General features: G+C 38.1%; 1 protein-coding gene across 5 annotated transcripts; it reads left to right on the top strand.

The window, feature by feature from the left end:
* Positions 1-416: 416 nt before the first annotated feature.
* LOC101267765 (mediator of RNA polymerase II transcription subunit 16) lies at positions 417-18378 on the top strand. Of its 5 annotated transcripts, XR_011215051.1 has the most exons (17): positions 497-1067; positions 4965-5033; positions 5207-5295; positions 6317-6429; positions 6876-6977; positions 7056-7140; positions 9164-9760; positions 9882-10500; positions 10679-10758; positions 11912-11994; positions 12721-12957; positions 13115-13286; positions 13393-13874; positions 15309-15468; positions 15575-15751; positions 16034-16402; positions 17478-18158. XR_011215051.1 is itself a non-coding variant. In XM_004232801.5 (16 exons), exons 1-16 carry the CDS (start codon positions 748-750, stop codon positions 17622-17624), a joined length of 3741 nt encoding a protein of 1246 aa, XP_004232849.1. In that variant the 5' UTR covers positions 417-747; the 3' UTR covers positions 17625-18378. The 5 variants fall into 5 exon arrangements, 4 of the variants coding, with proteins under 4 accessions (XP_004232849.1, XP_010316732.1, XP_025885172.1 ...); XM_004232801.5 differs by lacking the exon at positions 15309-15468 and having other exon boundaries at positions 417-1067; positions 17478-18378; XM_010318430.4 differs by lacking the exon at positions 15309-15468 and having other exon boundaries at positions 486-1067; positions 7061-7140; positions 17478-18378.
* Positions 18379-18696: the final 318 nt, after the last annotated feature.

The following is an 18696-nucleotide window of genomic DNA, read 5'->3' as shown; positions in this document are numbered from 1 at the left end:
TCTATTTCTTAAAAGTTTATAATTACAAAAATCTCTCAAAACGGATACAATAATATAACCACTGATATATTAATCTAATGCGTAAGATACATTAGTTTGATGTGCGAGATAAACTAATCTGATGCGCGAGATACTCTAGTATAATGCCCGAAGTACATTTTATACATGATATAATGTAATGTGCAGAATACATTAATTTAATGAGCGAAAATAAAAAATTTATAAAATTGATAAGTAATAATAATAATAAGTAAATTAAAATGTGAGATTTCCGTAATTAATCTAATATTTTTTTTTGCCTAAATTAATGAATAGAGAATATTTTTACTCAATTTAACATAATTTATTGAAGTAAAGATAAAACAACCTTTTTATCATAGTAGTATTGTTTGTTAATTTAATGGTTACCCCGTCTTATCACAAGCTCCCCCACTCAGCCCCAATTGAAAAACGTTATCAGTGATTTTGGCTTCCACACTTATAACAGTGTAGTAGTTTTAATAGTAAAATGAAAAGCCGAATAAATCCCCACTAGCTGGAATCTCCGTTCACATTCCTCCTCCCCCACTCAAACCCTAACCCCACACAGTCACCATAGTGATTCCTGTCGCCTTCAACTGGCAAAGACTTTTTTTCGGCCAACCACTTCTCTCTCTAACCCCTCTCTCTGCCTTTCTCTCACTATATACGTATACATATATAATTATATTATATATTAGGGTTTTTGGGCCTTTTTGGTTTATTCAAATGAACAATCAACAACCACCTGTTGCTAAAGATACTGAAGTGGAGAAGGAGGAAGAGTCTTCTTCTGTGATTACCAATTCTCTAGAACCTTCTACTAATAAGGTTCACGAGAAACCGGATATCATTATTGAAGACGACGACGACGATCATCCTGCTGCAATTGTGGCTATGGTGACGGAGAAGGAGGTCTCTTCTGTTGACGATGATCCCATGGATGAGGATACTGTCAATCCTGCTGTCGTCTTTTGTATTAGGCTCAAACAACCTAGGTCAAATTTGCTTCATAAAATGAGTGTTCCTGAACTTTGCCGCAATTTCAGGTGATTTTTTAAAATTTTGTTTATGCTACATCTCAATTCTGGCTACATGACTTAGAAGATGATATCAATATTTTTTTTCCTTATAACTAAAGTAAGGATACGATCGAATTTAAAAAAAGCAGAAAAAGTGAGATTAGTCTGTTAGAGGTTTACTTAGTTATGCTGGAAGTGGAGAACTTGTTGGAACTTCGCAGTTTAACTGTTGAGGCGGTGGAAGTCACTGAATTGAGTTCTAAAGTTGCTGTACGTTGAGCTCACTGCCTCAAGTGATAGCTAGTTGCTGATCGAAGTGTTGACTTGTTAGTCCGATCATTTGCCGACCAATACTATTATTAGAACATTCTGCTCCCAATATAATCATCACTAAAGTTTAACTTTCTAGATATATTATAAGGATTTGGGCCCTATAATTTGTTCATACATGCAGTAGTTCACCTATGCAAAATGAATTAGTCAAAAATATGTTATTTTTAATGAAGTTTCAGTGGAATATGGAAGATATGAGAAGAAAAACAGAAACTGCAGTCTCATTATGGTCTTACAGAACGACAGAGGGAAAGTTCAATGTTTTTTTTAGTTTCAGTATTTTTGTTCCTAGAGTTATTTCACTTTCTAGATAGAGAGAGAATCATCCTGGTAAGTGTAGTTGCATGCTAATCTGAGAAATTTCAAATTTGCTTTGCCATTGCGTCTTATGCCCTCAATGGGGTAATCATCTTCTTTTTTCTAATAAGTTACATAAGACGATAGGTTAAGTACCTTTAACAAGAGACCAGAGGGGTTTACTATGTTAGAGACTGAAGTACTTCCTCATTTGTTCCTAAATCTTAATAGAGGAGTTAGTTTTAATCCATCCAGTGAAGGGAACTTTAGAGAATAAGACAGAAGTTTCTCTATTTATCTTGCTACATTGTAGAAAGTGGTGAAGATTTTTTTTCTGAAACTGGTAACTCTAGTCTATATATCCACAGGTATACTAAAACAAAAGTGTAGTTCCCCTTCAAAAGTTTTACAACTTACAGAATAAAACAGTCTTAGTCGAAAACTGCTGCTTATAAACAATCTAGCACATCAAAGATATCTTCCGTCCTAGTTAATATATCTTGTTTACATCAAAAATAGAAAAGAGCTGAGCAGTCCATCTTGATCTTCTGTAAGCTATTCTGCCAATTTTCAAAACTCCTGCTGTTTCTCTCTTTCCAGATTGTCCACCAAATACATGCCGGGACAAGTTTCCATCTCTTCTCCTTGTCAGAAGCATTGCCATCTCTATTCCAGCTGCTCAGGACTCCTTTAATGCTCCCTGGTTTCACCCATCTGATTCCCTTTAGACAGATGCACATTCATTCTCCATAATTGTTATGGCCATGTACAATGCAAAAAAAGATGGTTAATTGTCCCAGCATGTTCTCCACATAAAGTACATCTAGAAGCCAACTGATAGCCTCTTGTCTTTAGATTTTCATGAGTCAAAACTGCTTCTTTTGTTAATAGCCACATGAAGTAGTTTACTCTGTAGGGTACTTTTGGTTTCCAGATGATCTTCCATGGCCATTCCATCTCCTGTCCAGCATTCTTGTTGAGTTTCTTATACACTGAATTTACTGAGAATTGACCTTTGGTATCATTTTGCCAAACTAATAAGTCCTTCTTATCAGTGAGGTTGCTGAAAGACCTTACTGAATCTTGAAATTCTGCCACTTAGTCAATCTCCCAATCCTGAAGGTTCCTCCTTAAGAACAAATCCCATCTTTGTCCAGTCCACATTGTAGCCACAGTGGCCTATTGATGTTGGCATAAAGTAAACAATTCAGGATGCAACTGTTTCATAGGGACAGATCCATTCCACTTATCCTCCCAGAAGGGTGTCTTTGACCCATCTCCCACTTCTACCTTGGTTCTGTGATATAGCACTGGCCATAGATTTCTGATTTTCCTCCATACAGTGCATTTATATGAAGTACTTATCATTTGTCATCCACATATTTTCCATGCCATATTTTGGTGACCTCTTTCCAGAGCATGTTATCTTCATTTGCAAACTTCCACAACCACTTCATCATTAGTCTCTGGTTTTGATTCCTTAGATTTCTTATGCCTAGGCCTCCTGTGTTTTTACTCACCATCAGGTCTTTCCATTTAACAGGAAAAAAAGTATCATTCTCAAAAAAAAAAAAGAAAGATGAAACTTCTTCTTATCTTCATTGCCTTGCCATAAGAAATTTCTTCTAAGAGCATCAATGCTATTAGATACATTGGCAGGCATAAGGAAGACTGTCATCATATAAGAGGGTAATGCATCCATCACACTGTAAAATCACTGTTAATTAAAGTCGATCTTCCTCCCAAGGACAAGTACTAACTCTTCCAGTTAATGAGTCTCTTTTCACATTTCTCATGTACCCCATTCCATATGTCTCTGGACTTGCTTTTAGCTCCCAAAGGCATACCTAGGTAAGTAGTTGGAAGCTCCCCAACCTTGCCTCCTAGTGTTCTGGTCAAAACTTCTGTATTAAGCACACCATTGATAGGATAGATGAAGTTTTTCCCCCAGTTAATGTGGAGACTAGATACAGCTTCAAAAATGACAAAAATGACCCTCAAAATCAGTATTTGTTTTGTCTCAGCTCTACAAAATACCAATGTGTCATCTGCATATTATAGATGAGTTATCTCTAAACTAGAAAGTTCTCCTGCTTGGAACCCCTTGATCCATCCTTTTCCCTTTGCTGTATTAATGAGGTTACTCATTCCTTCCATAGCTTAGATGAATAAAAATGGGGAAAGAGGACCCTTTGTCTCGGGAAAAAGCCAGTGGGTACTCTATTACAAGTATAGAGAACCTGACAGTGCCGATACAATGTTTTATCCATCTTATCGGGCCCCAAAACCCATACTTCCCAACATTTGTATAAGAAAGTCCCAGTTTAAGAAGTCATAGGCTTTTTGTATGTCCAGCGTGCATGCAATTCCTGGCTTATTACTCCTTTGTCTGGTCTCTATGCATTCATTAGCTATCAAAATGGCATCCATAATTTGTCTGCCCTTGATAAAAGCCATCTGATGCCTATCCACCAGGCTATGTATCACCCTCTTGAGTCTCTCTACTAGAAGCTTTGAAGATTCCTTGTATAACATTCCTGTGCACATTCACTGTATAAATGTTTAAAACATACTTTTTGTCAAGATAATCTTCCAGACATGTCTGATTTTTCTTCTTGATAAAGATTCCAACCTGTCTAAAATTGTTTAGCAACCTATCAGTTTCAAAAGAGAACTCTCATCTCCTGGATGTTCATTATGGAATGAGTATTTTGGCATAGAAGTTCTTTTTTGAAAGCATCCAAGGTTATGACCTAGTGGTCAATGAAGTGGTTGAGAGCCATGAGATCTCAGTGGAGACAAAAAAACTAGGTGATTCTTCCCATATATCTTAGTCTTGGTGGACAGAGTTACGTGGTACTTGCTGCTGGTGGGAAGTGAAAGGTATCCCGTGGAATTAGTTGAGATGCGTGAAAACTAGCCTGAACACCACGGTTATAAAAAAAGTAGTTCTCTTTTGAAAATTTCCAACTCCTATGCTGTGACTCTGCTTTGCTATGATCTGTAGAGTGTAGACTGTTCTTGACTCAGAGAACATGGAAAGGAAATCTCCTTTCATGATCTATCACACATTTATTAGTATGCATATATCCTTGAAATCACTATCAAACATGTATAAATCCTTGGTTTCACAATCAAGAACATGCTTTTGATGTTATTTCTCTCTCTTTCTCTCTCCCCTCTCTCTCTCTCTCTCACTCTTTTTCTCCTTGTTCCTCTGGCAGTTGCTTTCATCTCAAATGGATAGATATATTGTCTTTTGTACTGAGTTGCTTTTTTGAAATGTTTTTTTAGTGCTGTTGCTTGGTGTGGAAAGCTAAATGCAATAGCTTGTGCGTCTGAAACATGTGCAAGGATTCCAAGGTTAGAGCCTCGATTTCCATCACTGTAAATTACTTCAGCACTCTGTACTTTACTGCACATGGATATTATAACTGTCCAGTGTTTCTGCTAATTCGATGTGGTCAAATTCTGTAGATATCACTTTATATCTTTCGCTCAACTGTTTTATTCTTATTACTTCTACCTTTTTGTAGTTCAAATGCAAATCCACCTTTCTGGATCCCTATACATATCGTCATCCCAGAGCGACCAACTGAGTGCACTGTGTTCAATGTTATAGCAGGTATTGTAGAATGACTTGACAGTGGCCATGGATTTTTCTTCCTTTTGCAAACATGTTTAGAACCTAACAAACGAGGCCCTCTCCTTTAGGTCCAGCAGTTGTTTATGCATGAGATTTTCTGTTTCCTCCTCTGATTTTCTCGCACATAGAAGGAAAATCCGAGATATTTGTGAAATGGTGAACAAATGAAAACTGAACAGACGGTGCAATGCAAAGCAGTGGATAAACAACTCTTCATGGAGGAACAATTAATTAAGTTCTCAACTTTTTGAGTAATATGTGACGGACCTTCAGTGTATTAAAGAATTCTTAATGTTTGTTGTGACATTTAATTTTTCCGACCATCATATATGGGATGCTAGATTGCTTATCAGTGTTTGTACTAAAATATCTTGGAGTGCCCATTTTGAAGTGACAATTTGAATTGTCTAATTATCATAAATATTTGGTGAGATTGCATCTGGACAAAATGATCCTTCTAGTTTCCACGCAAAGCCCGAATCAAGCTTTGACCTTCTAGCATAATATTAAAAACTATTCATTGAAATTGGAGTTGATTAATTTTTACATGATTGCAGTGGATTAGAAAATAGTTCGAGTAGCTTAAAAACACTTTTACATGATTGCAGTGGATTAGAAAATAGTTCGAGTAGCTTAAAAACACCCTCTTTTCAAGAGGACTTAGTTTGTTTTGATTTCAAATGCGTAAGAGTGCTTTTTTTTCCTTTTTAGATAACTAAATAGGCCGTAAAGCTCTGGTCCATTGTGTTGTTGTTGCACTGAACTGAATTTTGTCCGAAGAGATGCTCACTTTTAACTCTTGTGCATGATTGATTACCGCCAGGTGGTTTATTTTGATATTTCATCTTTTACATTTTACATTCTACAGACTCCCCTTGTGATGTTGTTGCACTGAACTGGCTTTGTCCGAAGAGATGCTCACTTTTAACTCTTGTGCATGATTGATTACCGCCAGGTGGTTTATTTTGATACTTCATCTTTTGCATTTTACATTCTACAGACTCCCCTCGTGATTCCGTCCAATTCATTGAATGGTCTCCAACTTCGTGTCCACGTGCACTACTCATAGCTAACTTTCATGGGAGAATAACAATCTGGACTCAGCCTTCACAAGTAAGCTGTTTTTTCTGGAGTTTACTATAGTGCATTTTGTTGTCCTTTTCACTTTTTGTTTCATGTATTTTTGGTTACTTGCACGTTCTTGGTGAGGGGTTTCTTACCTTTTCCATGTCACATCTGCTAGCCAACATCTTGATTGAGTGTTGGTTTTTCTCATATGTTACAAATTCAAGATTAATTCTGCCTTGTTGCTTCAAAAACTATTCTTACTTACTGCACTTAAGGGTGTGGTCCAATGGTCAATGAAGTGGGTTGGTCGTAGACTCAGATTCCAACAAAGAACACTAGGTGATTTCTTCCTATCTGTCCAAGCCTTGGTGGATAGCTGGTGAGAGGTAGGAGGTACCCTGTGGATAGAGTTACCCAGTTCCTGGTCCTGACACCACACTTTTTTTTTTAAAAAGAACTATTCTTACTTAAAATGTATGCTTGGTACACAGGGTTCAGCTAATCTGGTACGAGATGCTAGTTGTTGGCAGCGAGATTACGAATGGCATCAAGATATTGCAGTTGTTACAAAGTGGTTATCAGGAGTTTCTCCGGTATGTAATTGTTATGGTTTTGTGAAACTTGCATAATTCGATCGGTTCATTTCTTGATTCTTTTATACCTAAGTTTAGTATAGGTGGCTTTCAACAAGAACGGGCGGTTCCGCTAAGTCAACATTTGAGGAGAAATTCCTTTCGCAGCAACCACAATCTCCAGGCAGGTTCCTTGTTTTCGCTCTTTATTTTGAATATATGTTCCATCAAATGAGTAGTTATTTGGTACATATGTTAAGTGATTCAAAATATATTTCTGGTGCATATCAAAGCAATATTGTCATAGGTGAAAAATGAAAAAGCGTCCAGATTTGTTGGGCTTTAAGCACATAGATAAAGTAAAGCACAGTCTTCAATGGAAAAATGCGCAACCGAAGAAGAATAAAAGAAAATATATATGTAATCCAAGAATAATAACTACAATCACTGACAACAATCATGTGGATAAATAATTGGTAAAATTATAATCATATGAAATAGTTATTTTTTAGTATTGCTCTCTTTAGTAGTCCATAGATGGTGGGACACATCCTTAGCATCTTAGTGCCTGAACATTTATTGTAGGCTTACGAGTCATTGATTGTATCAAAACTTAAAACTGAGCCTGTTATTAACTTATACATGGCCTGTTATGATGTGGAGAGGAAGCGAAAAGGGATGTGGAAGATAGAATAGGAGAAAGATGATGTGAACCTGTTATTCCAGCATGAAAATTGGTTGATGGACTTGATTTTCAAGATGGTATGATCCTAATCATAAGAACTGTAAGTTCAAAAGGCTTGACTTAACTAGACTTAATATTATAAATTGACTCTTAAAATGGAGAGCTCGAGCATGCTCAACTAGGTATGCCAAATTTTGCCAGAACAGGTGCAATGATATGGTAATCCATCTTCTTTTAAAAAATAAATCAAAAATCTGGTTTTTTAACTAAATAAACACTTAAAAGGAATAGGAAGCTTCAAAATAGACTACTAGTGGAATGCTGGTTTTAAATCTGGAAAAGAAGTAATGATGAGAACAAATGCTGCGTAAGTTGAATGTAGACTGGTGTAGTTAATCCTTCTGATGAGACATACTGTATTGATGAGCTGTCATCTTCTTTCGGTCGTAGATTTACCAAGTCCAAACACAACAAATTTCTTACCTATCCAAGTATAATTGCCAACCTCAACAAGGGGACTGACCTTATAGAAGCAGAAAAATACTGGGATTTTTGACTAAATATGCAGCAATCAAAACTGCACAACGCAGTGACAGGAGGGGTCAGGACTTCCTTAGTTTTCAATGTCACAGCATTAGGGGAATGCAGTGTTGAGAACATAGGAGAAGTAATCATTTTAAAGTTACAAGATAGCCACCAACTTATGGAACATGTTTTTTTGCATCCTTGGTGTGTGCTAGGTAACTCCACAGACTACTAAAGGGCTTCTAGACAGCTGGAAGGAGATAGGACGGAGACACTCTCCTGAAGACTGGTTGAGCTATTCCAGCTTGCATTTGGTGGACCTTATGGAAAGAAAGAAATGCTAGATGTTTTGAGGATAAGAGCAACAACATGGAGAAGATTAGAATGAATAGCCTTAGCCTTTTGTATATTTGGTGTAAAAAGGATATGAGGGGGGATATAGAACTTTTTGTTGATTTCATTGGCAATTTGTAATCTCTCTAGGGGTAGGCTTTTGATATTCACTGATGAGATTGTAAGTGAACTATGCCCATCATTTTCTGTGGACGATACTTTTGTGAATACATAGTACCCTTGTCTCAAAAGAAAACTTGGAATTTGTGGGGTAGCATATGAATTATGAAAAGCAATATTTAGGTTTATGCCTCCATATGCAATTTATATGTAAAAAAAACCTTGAACTTAGTCTGCTTTGCTGTTCTAGTCACGAGTTTGCTTCAGTTCAACTTAGGTGAGCCTTGCGAAGTCTAAAATGAAGTGATCTTGAATAGCTTGTGAACTGTCCCAGTTTACTTCAGCCGTTCCACGCAAGTTTGTATCAAATTGCAGGTTGATACTATCTAAATCCGTGGAAAATGATAACTTTTTCGTTTCACCATCAATTGCATCAGCTGCTGATCTTGCTACTTTTGCCATCATGTGTCCACAGTGTTCTTTTCTCCTCTTCAAAACAACTGAAAAATTCCTTAACTAAATTATACTGTAATTTTGACTGCAGCTGGATGGCCAAATTTTCTGTGTGTATGCTCTGTCTTCTCATCAGGGTCTGTTCAGCTCCACTGGTCTCAATGGCCACCTAATCAGAATGGTGCACCATCAAAGTGGTTTTGCACAAGCAAAGGGCTATTGGGAGCGGGGCCTAGTGGCATCATGGCTGCTGATGCTATCATAACAGACTCTGGAGCAATGCATGTTGCTGGAGTTCCCATTGTCAATCCATCAACTGTTGTCGTCTGGGAGGTAGCACCTGGCCCTGGTAATGGATTTCAAGCAACTCCGAAGACAAGTGTAAGCAATGGGGTTCCAGCATCACTTAATCCACCTTCTTGGGATGGATATGCCCCTTTAGCTGCATATTTGCTTAGCTCGCAGGAGTATTTATTACAAGAGGCTAAGCAAGGCAAAAAGCTAACGGAACAACATTACAGTGACATGGTCACGCTTCATTGCTCGCCAGTTTCCAACTTTTCTGCATATGTTAGTCCTGAAGCTGCTGCTCAATCCACAGCTACCACAACATGGGGTTCTGGTGTTACTGCAGTTGCTTTTGACCCGACCCGTGGTGGTTCTGTGATAGCTGTTGTGATTGTTGAGGGTAGGGATATGGACCTAATGTCCCTTTTTGTCCTTCAAATTTGTCTAGTGAAGTTGGGTTTCCCCTTCTCTGGTTTTCTTTCTGGCACCAACTTTTTACAAATTTATATTTGTTTTTGTAGGACAATATATGTCGCCTTATGATCCTGATGAAGGCCCTTCAATCACAGGATGGAGGGTTCAACGCTGGGAATCATCTGTGGAGGATGTTGTCCTCCACCAGATATTTGGAAATCCCACGTCCAGCTTCGGTGGCCAAGCACCAAAACAGACAGTATGGGTGAGTAAAGTAATTAAATGTATCCCAGCTGGAAATGATTTTAAGAGACCCCAAGCTGTGGGAGCCGGACCAGTTCCTTTTGGAAAAAATATGGCTGACTCTGGTGTTGAGATGGGAAAGAGGGTTAGTTTTGATCCCTTTGATCTTCCAAGTGATGTGAGAACCCTTGCTCGTATTGTGTATTCTGCTCATGGTGGTGAGATAGCTGTCGCTTTTCTACGAGGTGGAGTCCATGTATTCTCAGGTCCAAGCTTCACCCCTGTTGATAACTACCATATTGATGTTGGATCTGCCATTGCTTCTCCGGCCTTCTCTTCGACGAGTTGCTGCTCAGCTTCTGTTTGGCATGATACCACCAGAGATTGTACAATATTGAAGATTATTCGAGTTCTTCCTCCTGCTGTTCCTAGTAATCAGGTGAAAGCCAATTCTGCGAATTGGGAACGTGCAATTGCTGAGAGGTACATGAATATTAAAGCAACTTAGCAAGTCCAGTGATGCATTTCAATCTGATTGTTATTGCATCTAGTTAGAATAGTAATTTTTTGGAACTGGTAACATACATCTAGTTAGAAAAGTATTGATTTATGATATTAAACCATCTCCCCAGAGCTGACATGTTTTTCTTTTTATTGGAAGATTTTGGTGGAGTCTTTTGGTTGGAGTTGATTGGTGGGATGCTGTGGGATGCACACAAAGTGCTGCTGAGGATGGGATTGGTAAGAGCTTTAGTCTGTTGGCAGCTTTAGAATTTAACTGCTGGAATGGATTTGGAAAGTACTTCAAACTTGATGTATGATTAAGAGCTAAAATAGATTTAGGGACCTTGATATCTAGCTTGGAGTTGGTGAAGAGGATGAAATATGAATAGGTTAACTATGGATATGATGCCGGAAACAGACCAATTTTATATCACCCTTCAATGTGAATTAGCAAAAGCGATGTCTCCTTCCATACTATGGATACCAAAAATTCATTATCTGGATTTGAATGAGTCTATGACAGGATTTATGATTGTTTGCTATTTGATGTGTTAATAGGAATCCTGACTAAAGAGTTCTGAAATAAAAAATTTCATTCCTGTTCTACTTGTGAGGTAATCAGTAATCAGTCTCTGTACTGATCACCAGGTTCAAGTAATGTGCCCCCCACCTTTTGCAATATATGGATTCTAAAGAATTGAAATGTCATATCTTCAATTTAGAGTTGCATACATGTTCCTTTTATAGCACTAATTTTTTTGCTTAATCGTTGGTCATTCTGCTGCAAGATCTTTACTTGGGTTTCATGGACTGCAAAATAAAATTTTTATAGCAGTTTTAGTTTGTTGAAATTCTTGTGTAGTTTGGAGGGTATTACCTGTCCTTGCATGCTTGCTTTCCTTGTTTTTCGTCTCTTCTGCTTTGATTCTGAATAATTGAAGACAGTTATTCCACTTCCATGACATCCTCAGCTGTGCCTTTTTTCTGTTTGCTCTTCCGAAAGTCCTCCATCTTCTCAAAGTTTATCAAGCTGAGTGGCTTTATGGATTCTCATTAATTGGCTTCCAGCAAAAAATTTGTGCTGATGATGCTTATGAATATAGTGGATATGTTACCTTCTCAAAATAAGAGAGGAGGGGTCGCTCATTGGTGGTTGAAGAGATTGTGCTTCAGTCTAATATAATGTCTCGCCTTGTTCTGCTCAAGGCCCTTGTTCAAGTTTGAGCTTTCTTTTGGCCTTGCTTTTTGTCTTGATTGAGGATGTGATGTTAAAAATCAGTTGATCTCTGGCCTTTTTCTGTTTGAGTAATTTTGACTTCATGATGCTGGGTGGATCAGACCTGTTCATGAAGAATCTGGCAATCACTAATGATGTGTGTTTTTAATGCAGTTGCTTTGAACAGTGTCATTGCTGTACTGGATGCAGATTTCCATTCCCTCCCTTCAACTCAGCATAGACAGCAGTATGGACCGGTGTGTTTCTTTTATTTAATTCCAACTTCAAGCCTATCATTTGCATATGAGGAAATTATCATCCTGGTGTATCATTGAAGTACATGTTGTAAATACTGACCAGTACAGTTTTAGTACTGACTTTTGAGGAATAGACAAAGTTACCAATTTCAAAAAAAATAAAATATATCATCCTGGTGTATCAAATTGGATGGATACTTGTGACAATATAGCAATTACGTGAAGATATCGAATGTTGCATTTCACATTCCGCTCATCTTTTTTTTGCTTTGCTTTCTCTATATGAGTTTTGCTCTTGCATGATATCAGTCTGACTTTGGAGAAGATAATGGAGCAGTGTATGGATTACACTTCTAATTATTTTCCATCTTGAGAGCATGAGGATCAAATTTGCTTAATTTAACATATGAATTACAACACTTCCTCTATTACGATAGATGGCAATGTAACTAATTTTTGTTTCTCTCGATCATATACTAGTCTAATAGTGTGTTGTGTGGAAGATTGTGTCTTTGTGTTTGTGTCATGTATGTACTTATCAGATATTGGATCATGTTTTTCTATCATTCAATCTGTGCATGCATACATACATACAAGTAGTTCTTGAATTTTAAAACTGTGTGTTTATTTCATGATTTCATCAAAGTTCATTCTCAGGAATGTATTATGAGTTCTCCTGTTCTTGGATATCGTTGAATGTTGATATATCTCATCCGTATAATGCAGAGTCTAGACAGGATAAAATGCAGGCTTCTAGAAGGTACAAATGCTCAAGAAGTCCGGGCAATGGTGCTTGACATGCAAGCAAGATTGTTGCTAGATATGCTTGGCAAGGGAATCGAATCAGCTTTAACAAACCCATCAGCATTGGTTCCGGAGCCATGGCAAGCTTCTAGCGAGACACTGTTTGGTATTGATCCTGAGGCGATGGCTGTTGAACCATCACTTGTGCCAAGTATCCAGGTATTTTCTTACACTTGTCCGATGTACCTCCACCCACTGGTTTCCCGCTATTGGATAGATGTCTTGGTGATCATCACCTTTCTGTATGTGTAACCAAGGACGTCTATTTCTGCGTTCAGTGTTTGAGTTTCTCAAGTATTGGGATGATTTAATTCAGGCATATGTAGATGCGATACTGGATCTGGCGTCTCATTTCATCACGCGCTTACGGCGCTATGCAAGTTTCTGCCGTACATTGGCTAGTCATGCTGTTACTGCAGGTACAGGTGGGAGTAGGAGTATGGTGACTAGTCCTACTCAAAGTGCTTCATCTCCTGCCACTTCCCAGGGTTAGTTTGTTTGCTTCTCTGTTATGTGCTGTTAAGGTATATCCCTTCCTGGATCCAAGAATCCACATCTCTTCTCTGAGCTAAACCAGGGGCCTCTTCTTTTCAGGTGCTCAGGGTGGTACTGCAAGTTCTGCTGGGAGCACTCAGATGCAAGCTTGGGTACAAGGAGCTATAGCAAAAATTAGCAGTACAGCCGACAGTGTTCCTAGTTCAGCCCCAAACCCCATCACTGGTCCTTCTACATTTATGCCGATAAGTATCAACACTGGCACTTTCCCTGGAACTCCGGCTGTTAGGCTTATAGGGGACTGCCATTTTCTTCATCGGCTATGTCAACTTCTGCATTTCTGTTTTTTCTTCCGTGGAACACAATTACCGCGTTTTATGGGGGCTGCTCAAAGGAATGCTGATTCTTCAATGCAAAAACCTCAGTCCGGTATTCCAGGCAAAACAGAAGATTCCAACTCTGGTGCAAAACCAACGCTAGGCGGTCAGGTTGGAACAGGAGCAAAGGGGTCTGAAGAAGGTCCATCTAAACGGTCTAGGATTGGTTCTGGAAATGCTGGTCAAGGATACACATATGAGGAGGTAAACTTTATAAACTATTAATTTACCAGTTGCTCTTGTTTCTCCTTGAACTGTTCTTTGTATTGGATTGCTATACTTTTATCACTCCATTTTAGAATAATTCTCAATTTCCATGTAGCACCAAATTGGTGGTTTCAGAATAGCCGGAGACTCCTAGTGGTATCCAAGTCTCAGAATTTGGTGCATTATGAGGGGCAGCAGACTGATGATTTAAGATATATTCCTCACTGTTGAAAACAAAAGAATTGCCTAGGTTTCTATTTGAAGTCACCCAAAAGTATGGCAAAAACACCCTTCTTTCTCAGCTGCCTGGATACTTCCAGAAGCTATTTTTTTTTCTTTGGCTGCATGGGTGAGGCCAACTACATGGGTCAGCTACGTGGCCTACTCAGATTTTTCCCTTTGCTCTTTTAACCAATTTTTCTTCAACTTTTGGTCTTCATGTCCAATTTTATCAAGTATTGGAAGCTATTCTAATCCTTATTCTCTTCAAAGGCTCCCAAAAATGGAATTATGTCATCCAAACCATTATTAGTCCATTAATCTTGCAAATGGGAATGAATTTATCATTAAAAGGTAGCATAAGTTGGCAAAGATGCCAACTTATCGCTGTCCAATGAACTGCACCAAGGAGTGGAAGAAACTTCCAATCAATGAAAGAGCAGATTCAAACTTAAACACCATTATATGCTGTGTAATGAGATTGCGAAGTTCACTTTCAAATCAGATTGGGAAAATTCATGGGAAAGAAATTCTTGAAGTTGGTTGGTTACTTGTTATGAGACAGCCAGGCTGTCCAGATGGGAAAGTCTCTGTCAAACAGGATCTTTTATATTCTCTAAATGGATTCTTCCACTGTTCTATCGAGCTGGTCGGAAACTTATTCTTGTTATGATATAGCAAGCAGGCTGATTATTCAGGTGAGGAGGTCCATGTTATCTCTAAATGTATTATTCAGTCGTCCTGTCTGAGAGATAAATGGACAGTAATAAATAACCACTATGGTTCAGCAGCTGATACAAATTATCAGAATGAAAAATATTTGAGAAACTTTTAGTGATTTTATCAGTTCATGAAGAGGAAAGAGCTAGTTCTCAATATTGAGTTAAGAAGCCAAAAAGAACTGGCTAAGAATCTGAACAAGAAATCTTGAGCTATCTAAGTCATGAAAGCAACAACTATGGGCAAGCTAGAAAATGATGAGAGCTCAAGAATGAATTTAATTTTTTTTGTCCCTTTACTTTATCTCTTTCTCTGATTTTCGAATGGTTATGTAGTGAATGAGAATCTTTTTCAGTTTAGTTGATCACTCTGACAACTCAATTTTAATTGCTAATGTAAGTATCTTACTTTGAGAAGTTTTGAATCAACAAGCTCTTCCTTATAGTCTTGTACTGTTATCTAATAATTGATATTTAGGCATTTTTTTTCTAGATTGTTGGTTATTGTCGAGGAATTATGAAATGGCTCATCGGTATGCATACTTATTTTCGAAGTTGTTGATTAGTCAAGGCCATACGTTTTGTGGATGTAAAGTTTCATATTGATGAAAGGAAGCCCTTGTGAGAAAGTAAAAAAATAATTGTTTTAGAAGGTAATGAAGTAGTGAAACGTGGATTTGGATGGCTATTGATATCTGGAAAGATGGCAGTGTTTCATCCTGTGGATAGAATATTGATTAATTTGATATTATATTGCAGGTGAAGGTCCTTTTTCTTATTCTGATGGATCTTTGTCGCCGGACTGCTGGTTTGGTACATCCGCTGCCAGTTTCTCAGGTTGGGAGCAACAACATTCAGGTCCGCCTTCATTATATTGATGGGAACTATACTGTATTGCCGGAAGTAGTTGAAGCTTCCCTGGGACCTCACATGCAGGTAGTTCACTTGAAGCTCCTTCCTAACATTCATAAACCTCATATCGGGTCATCCTTTTTCAATTATGTGCACTACAAGAAAATAAGATGTGAAAGAAAAATGTTTGTCGGGTGGGGGGAGTTCAGCTGTTTATATTTGTTGAGCTCATTGGGCCACTTTTGGTACTTCAAATCTCCTTGACAGGAAAAAGAACAGCAAACAACTTGAAAAAGACAACTCATGTAGGGATGGGTAGAAATCCCCATAATCCTTAGACACTTATCTCATTCCCCTTTCTTGCAGAATATGCCTAGGCCTAGAGGTGCAGATGCTGCTGGGCTGCTATTGCGTGAGTTAGAACTCCATCCACCTGCTGAGGAATGGCACAGGAGAAATATGTTTGGTGGACCTTGGTCTGATCCAGAAGATGTGGATGACAATTCTAAGCTTAGCCCATCAAGGGATTTGACACAGTACAGCTCATTAGAAAACTGTGATGTATATTATGGAGCTCATGGTTTGTGGCCTAGGAAACGCAGGATGTCTGAAAGAGATGCTGCTTTTGGGCTGAATACTTCAGTGGGGCTGGGTGCATATCTTGGTATAATGGGATCTCGACGAGATGTTGTGACAGCTGTTTGGAAGACTGGGCTTGAAGGGGTTTGGTACAAGGTTTGTCTGACTTTTGGATCTCTATATATCACTTGATTCAGTTTTTTGCTTTTATTCATTTTCTATGGCATCTCTTTGCATGAAGGCATAATGTTATAATTAAGCAAGTTGGATTGTGTATTGGAGAGAAATAACTAGGTCGGTGTCCCTAACGTGTGAACAACAGAAGTCAATCCTAACGTTTATTATGCACAAATTTAACTTGGATAAAGTCGACATATTTTTCTTGTTGAAATTATAACAAGATGTTATTTGAAATTGCTTTAATTCCTTCGTCTAAACAATGATCAATGTTTGTTTTGGTGTTGTGGTATTTTAGTTTCCCATATGTCTATGTATGCTATGACTTTCATTTCATTTCCAGAAAATGTCTAGGGATTTGCTCTCTTCATTCTGCATTTGAGTTGGGAGGTATTTTTATGTCATAAATGTTATATTTGCTACCTGTGTTGCACAAAAGTTTATTAATGATTTCCAAATGTTAACTCTTTCTATGGTGAGTGATTTTTAAATGCTAGGTTTATTAAGATCAAAAGGTTTTATTGTTCATTAAACAAATGATAATTGTTATATTTCAGTTTTCTACCCTCTATGTATGACACATGTATACAATCTAGTATTAGATTTTCATAGGTGCATATGTTTAATGCTGCAGAGGTCAACTTGTATGTTGGTGTTGAATCTACTTAATGTTGATCAGTTAATGGAAGTTAGTGTGTAGGCCACATCATGTGTTGTTTTGCTGATCGGTCCTTGGCTTTTCCGATGAAATAGTCAGTCAATCACTGTATTGTAACATCTGCCCAATGAGATAATTTGGGAAAAGCAAAACAAAGAAAAAAGCTTCACTCGAACTCTATTCTTCTTCCAGATTTAGTTTTAATTGCACTTGGCATTACTTTTCAATATAATTTTTTTTTTCTATTTAAGAGCAGATGGTTTGTAAACATAGTCTTATTCCTATAACTTTCGTTGCTGCAATGTCGATACTTCATTGATATAGAGTAGCACAACAGGAAATTTTGATCATAGTTTCAGTTTAGTTCTCAACTTACAGTGTTGACTTCTATTGCAGTGCATAAGATGTTTGAGACAGACTTCAGCTTTTGCTTCACCAGGTGGCAACCCTTCTGCCAATCAACATGAGAAGGAAGTATGGTGGATCAGCCGGTGGGCATGTGGCTGTCCCATGTGTGGTGGGACTTGGGTTAGAGTTGTATAGAGCATTGGAAGAGTGGGCATGTGGCTGTCCCATGTGTGGTGGGAGTTGGGTTAGAGTTGTATAGAGCATTGGAGTAGTTCACTAACAGTGGTTCTTCCAACTTCTGTGAACAGAAATGGTTCAGCACATGGAGACAAACACCTTTGACTCTGCCAGCTTATTGTGGATTTGTCACTCTGGTCATGTACTATACCTTAAAGATCAGTGTGAGTAGCGAGGCTGGTCCTGAAGTTGGGTAATTGGTATATTGTCTGATCTTACTTTCACTGGTATACGGAGAGAAGTTTCGGAAAGAAGTCAAGATGATTGAAACCCAGTTTTCTGGAAATGGTCATCAAATTTAGGAACTAAGAAAAAATCCACCCACTTGGACCAAGTTCTTTTGTCCAATGGGTTGAATATATTAGGTTTATCTTCCTAAACCAGAGTTTTTCTGGGGTTGTAGTTATGTATAATAATGACACACCTGTTGTTTATATGAGGGCAATCCCATTGCTCCAAGTAGACGTCAAGTAATCAGATTTGCTTCTGAAATGTCTCTCTCACCCTCCCCTGTTATTTCTGGTGACTATGGTTGCTGCGGTAGTTGTTGGTCTTAATAAATGAGTGGCAGGGTGTGTGGGTTGCCTTGGCTTGTTTTGCGTTGAAGGTCCTATACAAGTGTTTCTCTGTAATCCTCCTGGTTATACTTGTGCCAAATTGTCCTAGAGTCGACTAGCTCAGATATTGCAATAGTTTCTGGTTCAGTTTCTTAGACCGTGTCTCCTTGTGCTTGATTTCTTTGTGCGCTATTCTCTTGAGTTTTCCTCGGCGAGTAAAACCGATTCTATCTATTTATTAGTAAAATTGTAAGTGCCATTGGGTGGAATTTTTGCAAGATAACTTTATCTGTTTGAAACGTTATTGATGCATGAATTGTGAATAACCCAGATGGAATGAATGATGACTGGATTTGTAAATTATGTGCTTTGCTTCACTATCTTCGGTTACTTTAACAAAGAAGCCTATAGGACAAAATTAAAACTTTGAACTAATTAAGATGGTCTCTGGTTCAAATCGTAGTTTTCTGTCT

The sequence above is a fragment of the Solanum lycopersicum genome, chromosome 2 (genome assembly GCF_036512215.1).
Source record: "Solanum lycopersicum chromosome 2, SLM_r2.1".
Taxonomy (NCBI): Eukaryota; Viridiplantae; Streptophyta; class Magnoliopsida; order Solanales; family Solanaceae; genus Solanum; species Solanum lycopersicum.
Note: the sequence above shows the minus strand (reverse complement) of the source record. Positions and strands in the feature narration are given on the sequence as shown.

Bases quoted from the DNA above. Each gene is read 5' to 3' on its own strand.
- LOC101267765 (XM_004232801.5), top strand. From the start codon at position 748: ATGAACAATCAACAACCACCTGTTGCTAAAGATACTGAAGTGGAGAAG. The intron at 6,430-6,875 runs GTAAGCTGTTTT...CTTGGTACACAG, and splicing joins TCTGGACTCAGCCTTCACAA to GGTTCAGCTAATCTGGTACG. The intron at 11,995-12,720 runs GTGTGTTTCTTT...CGTATAATGCAG, and splicing joins ATAGACAGCAGTATGGACCG to AGTCTAGACAGGATAAAATG.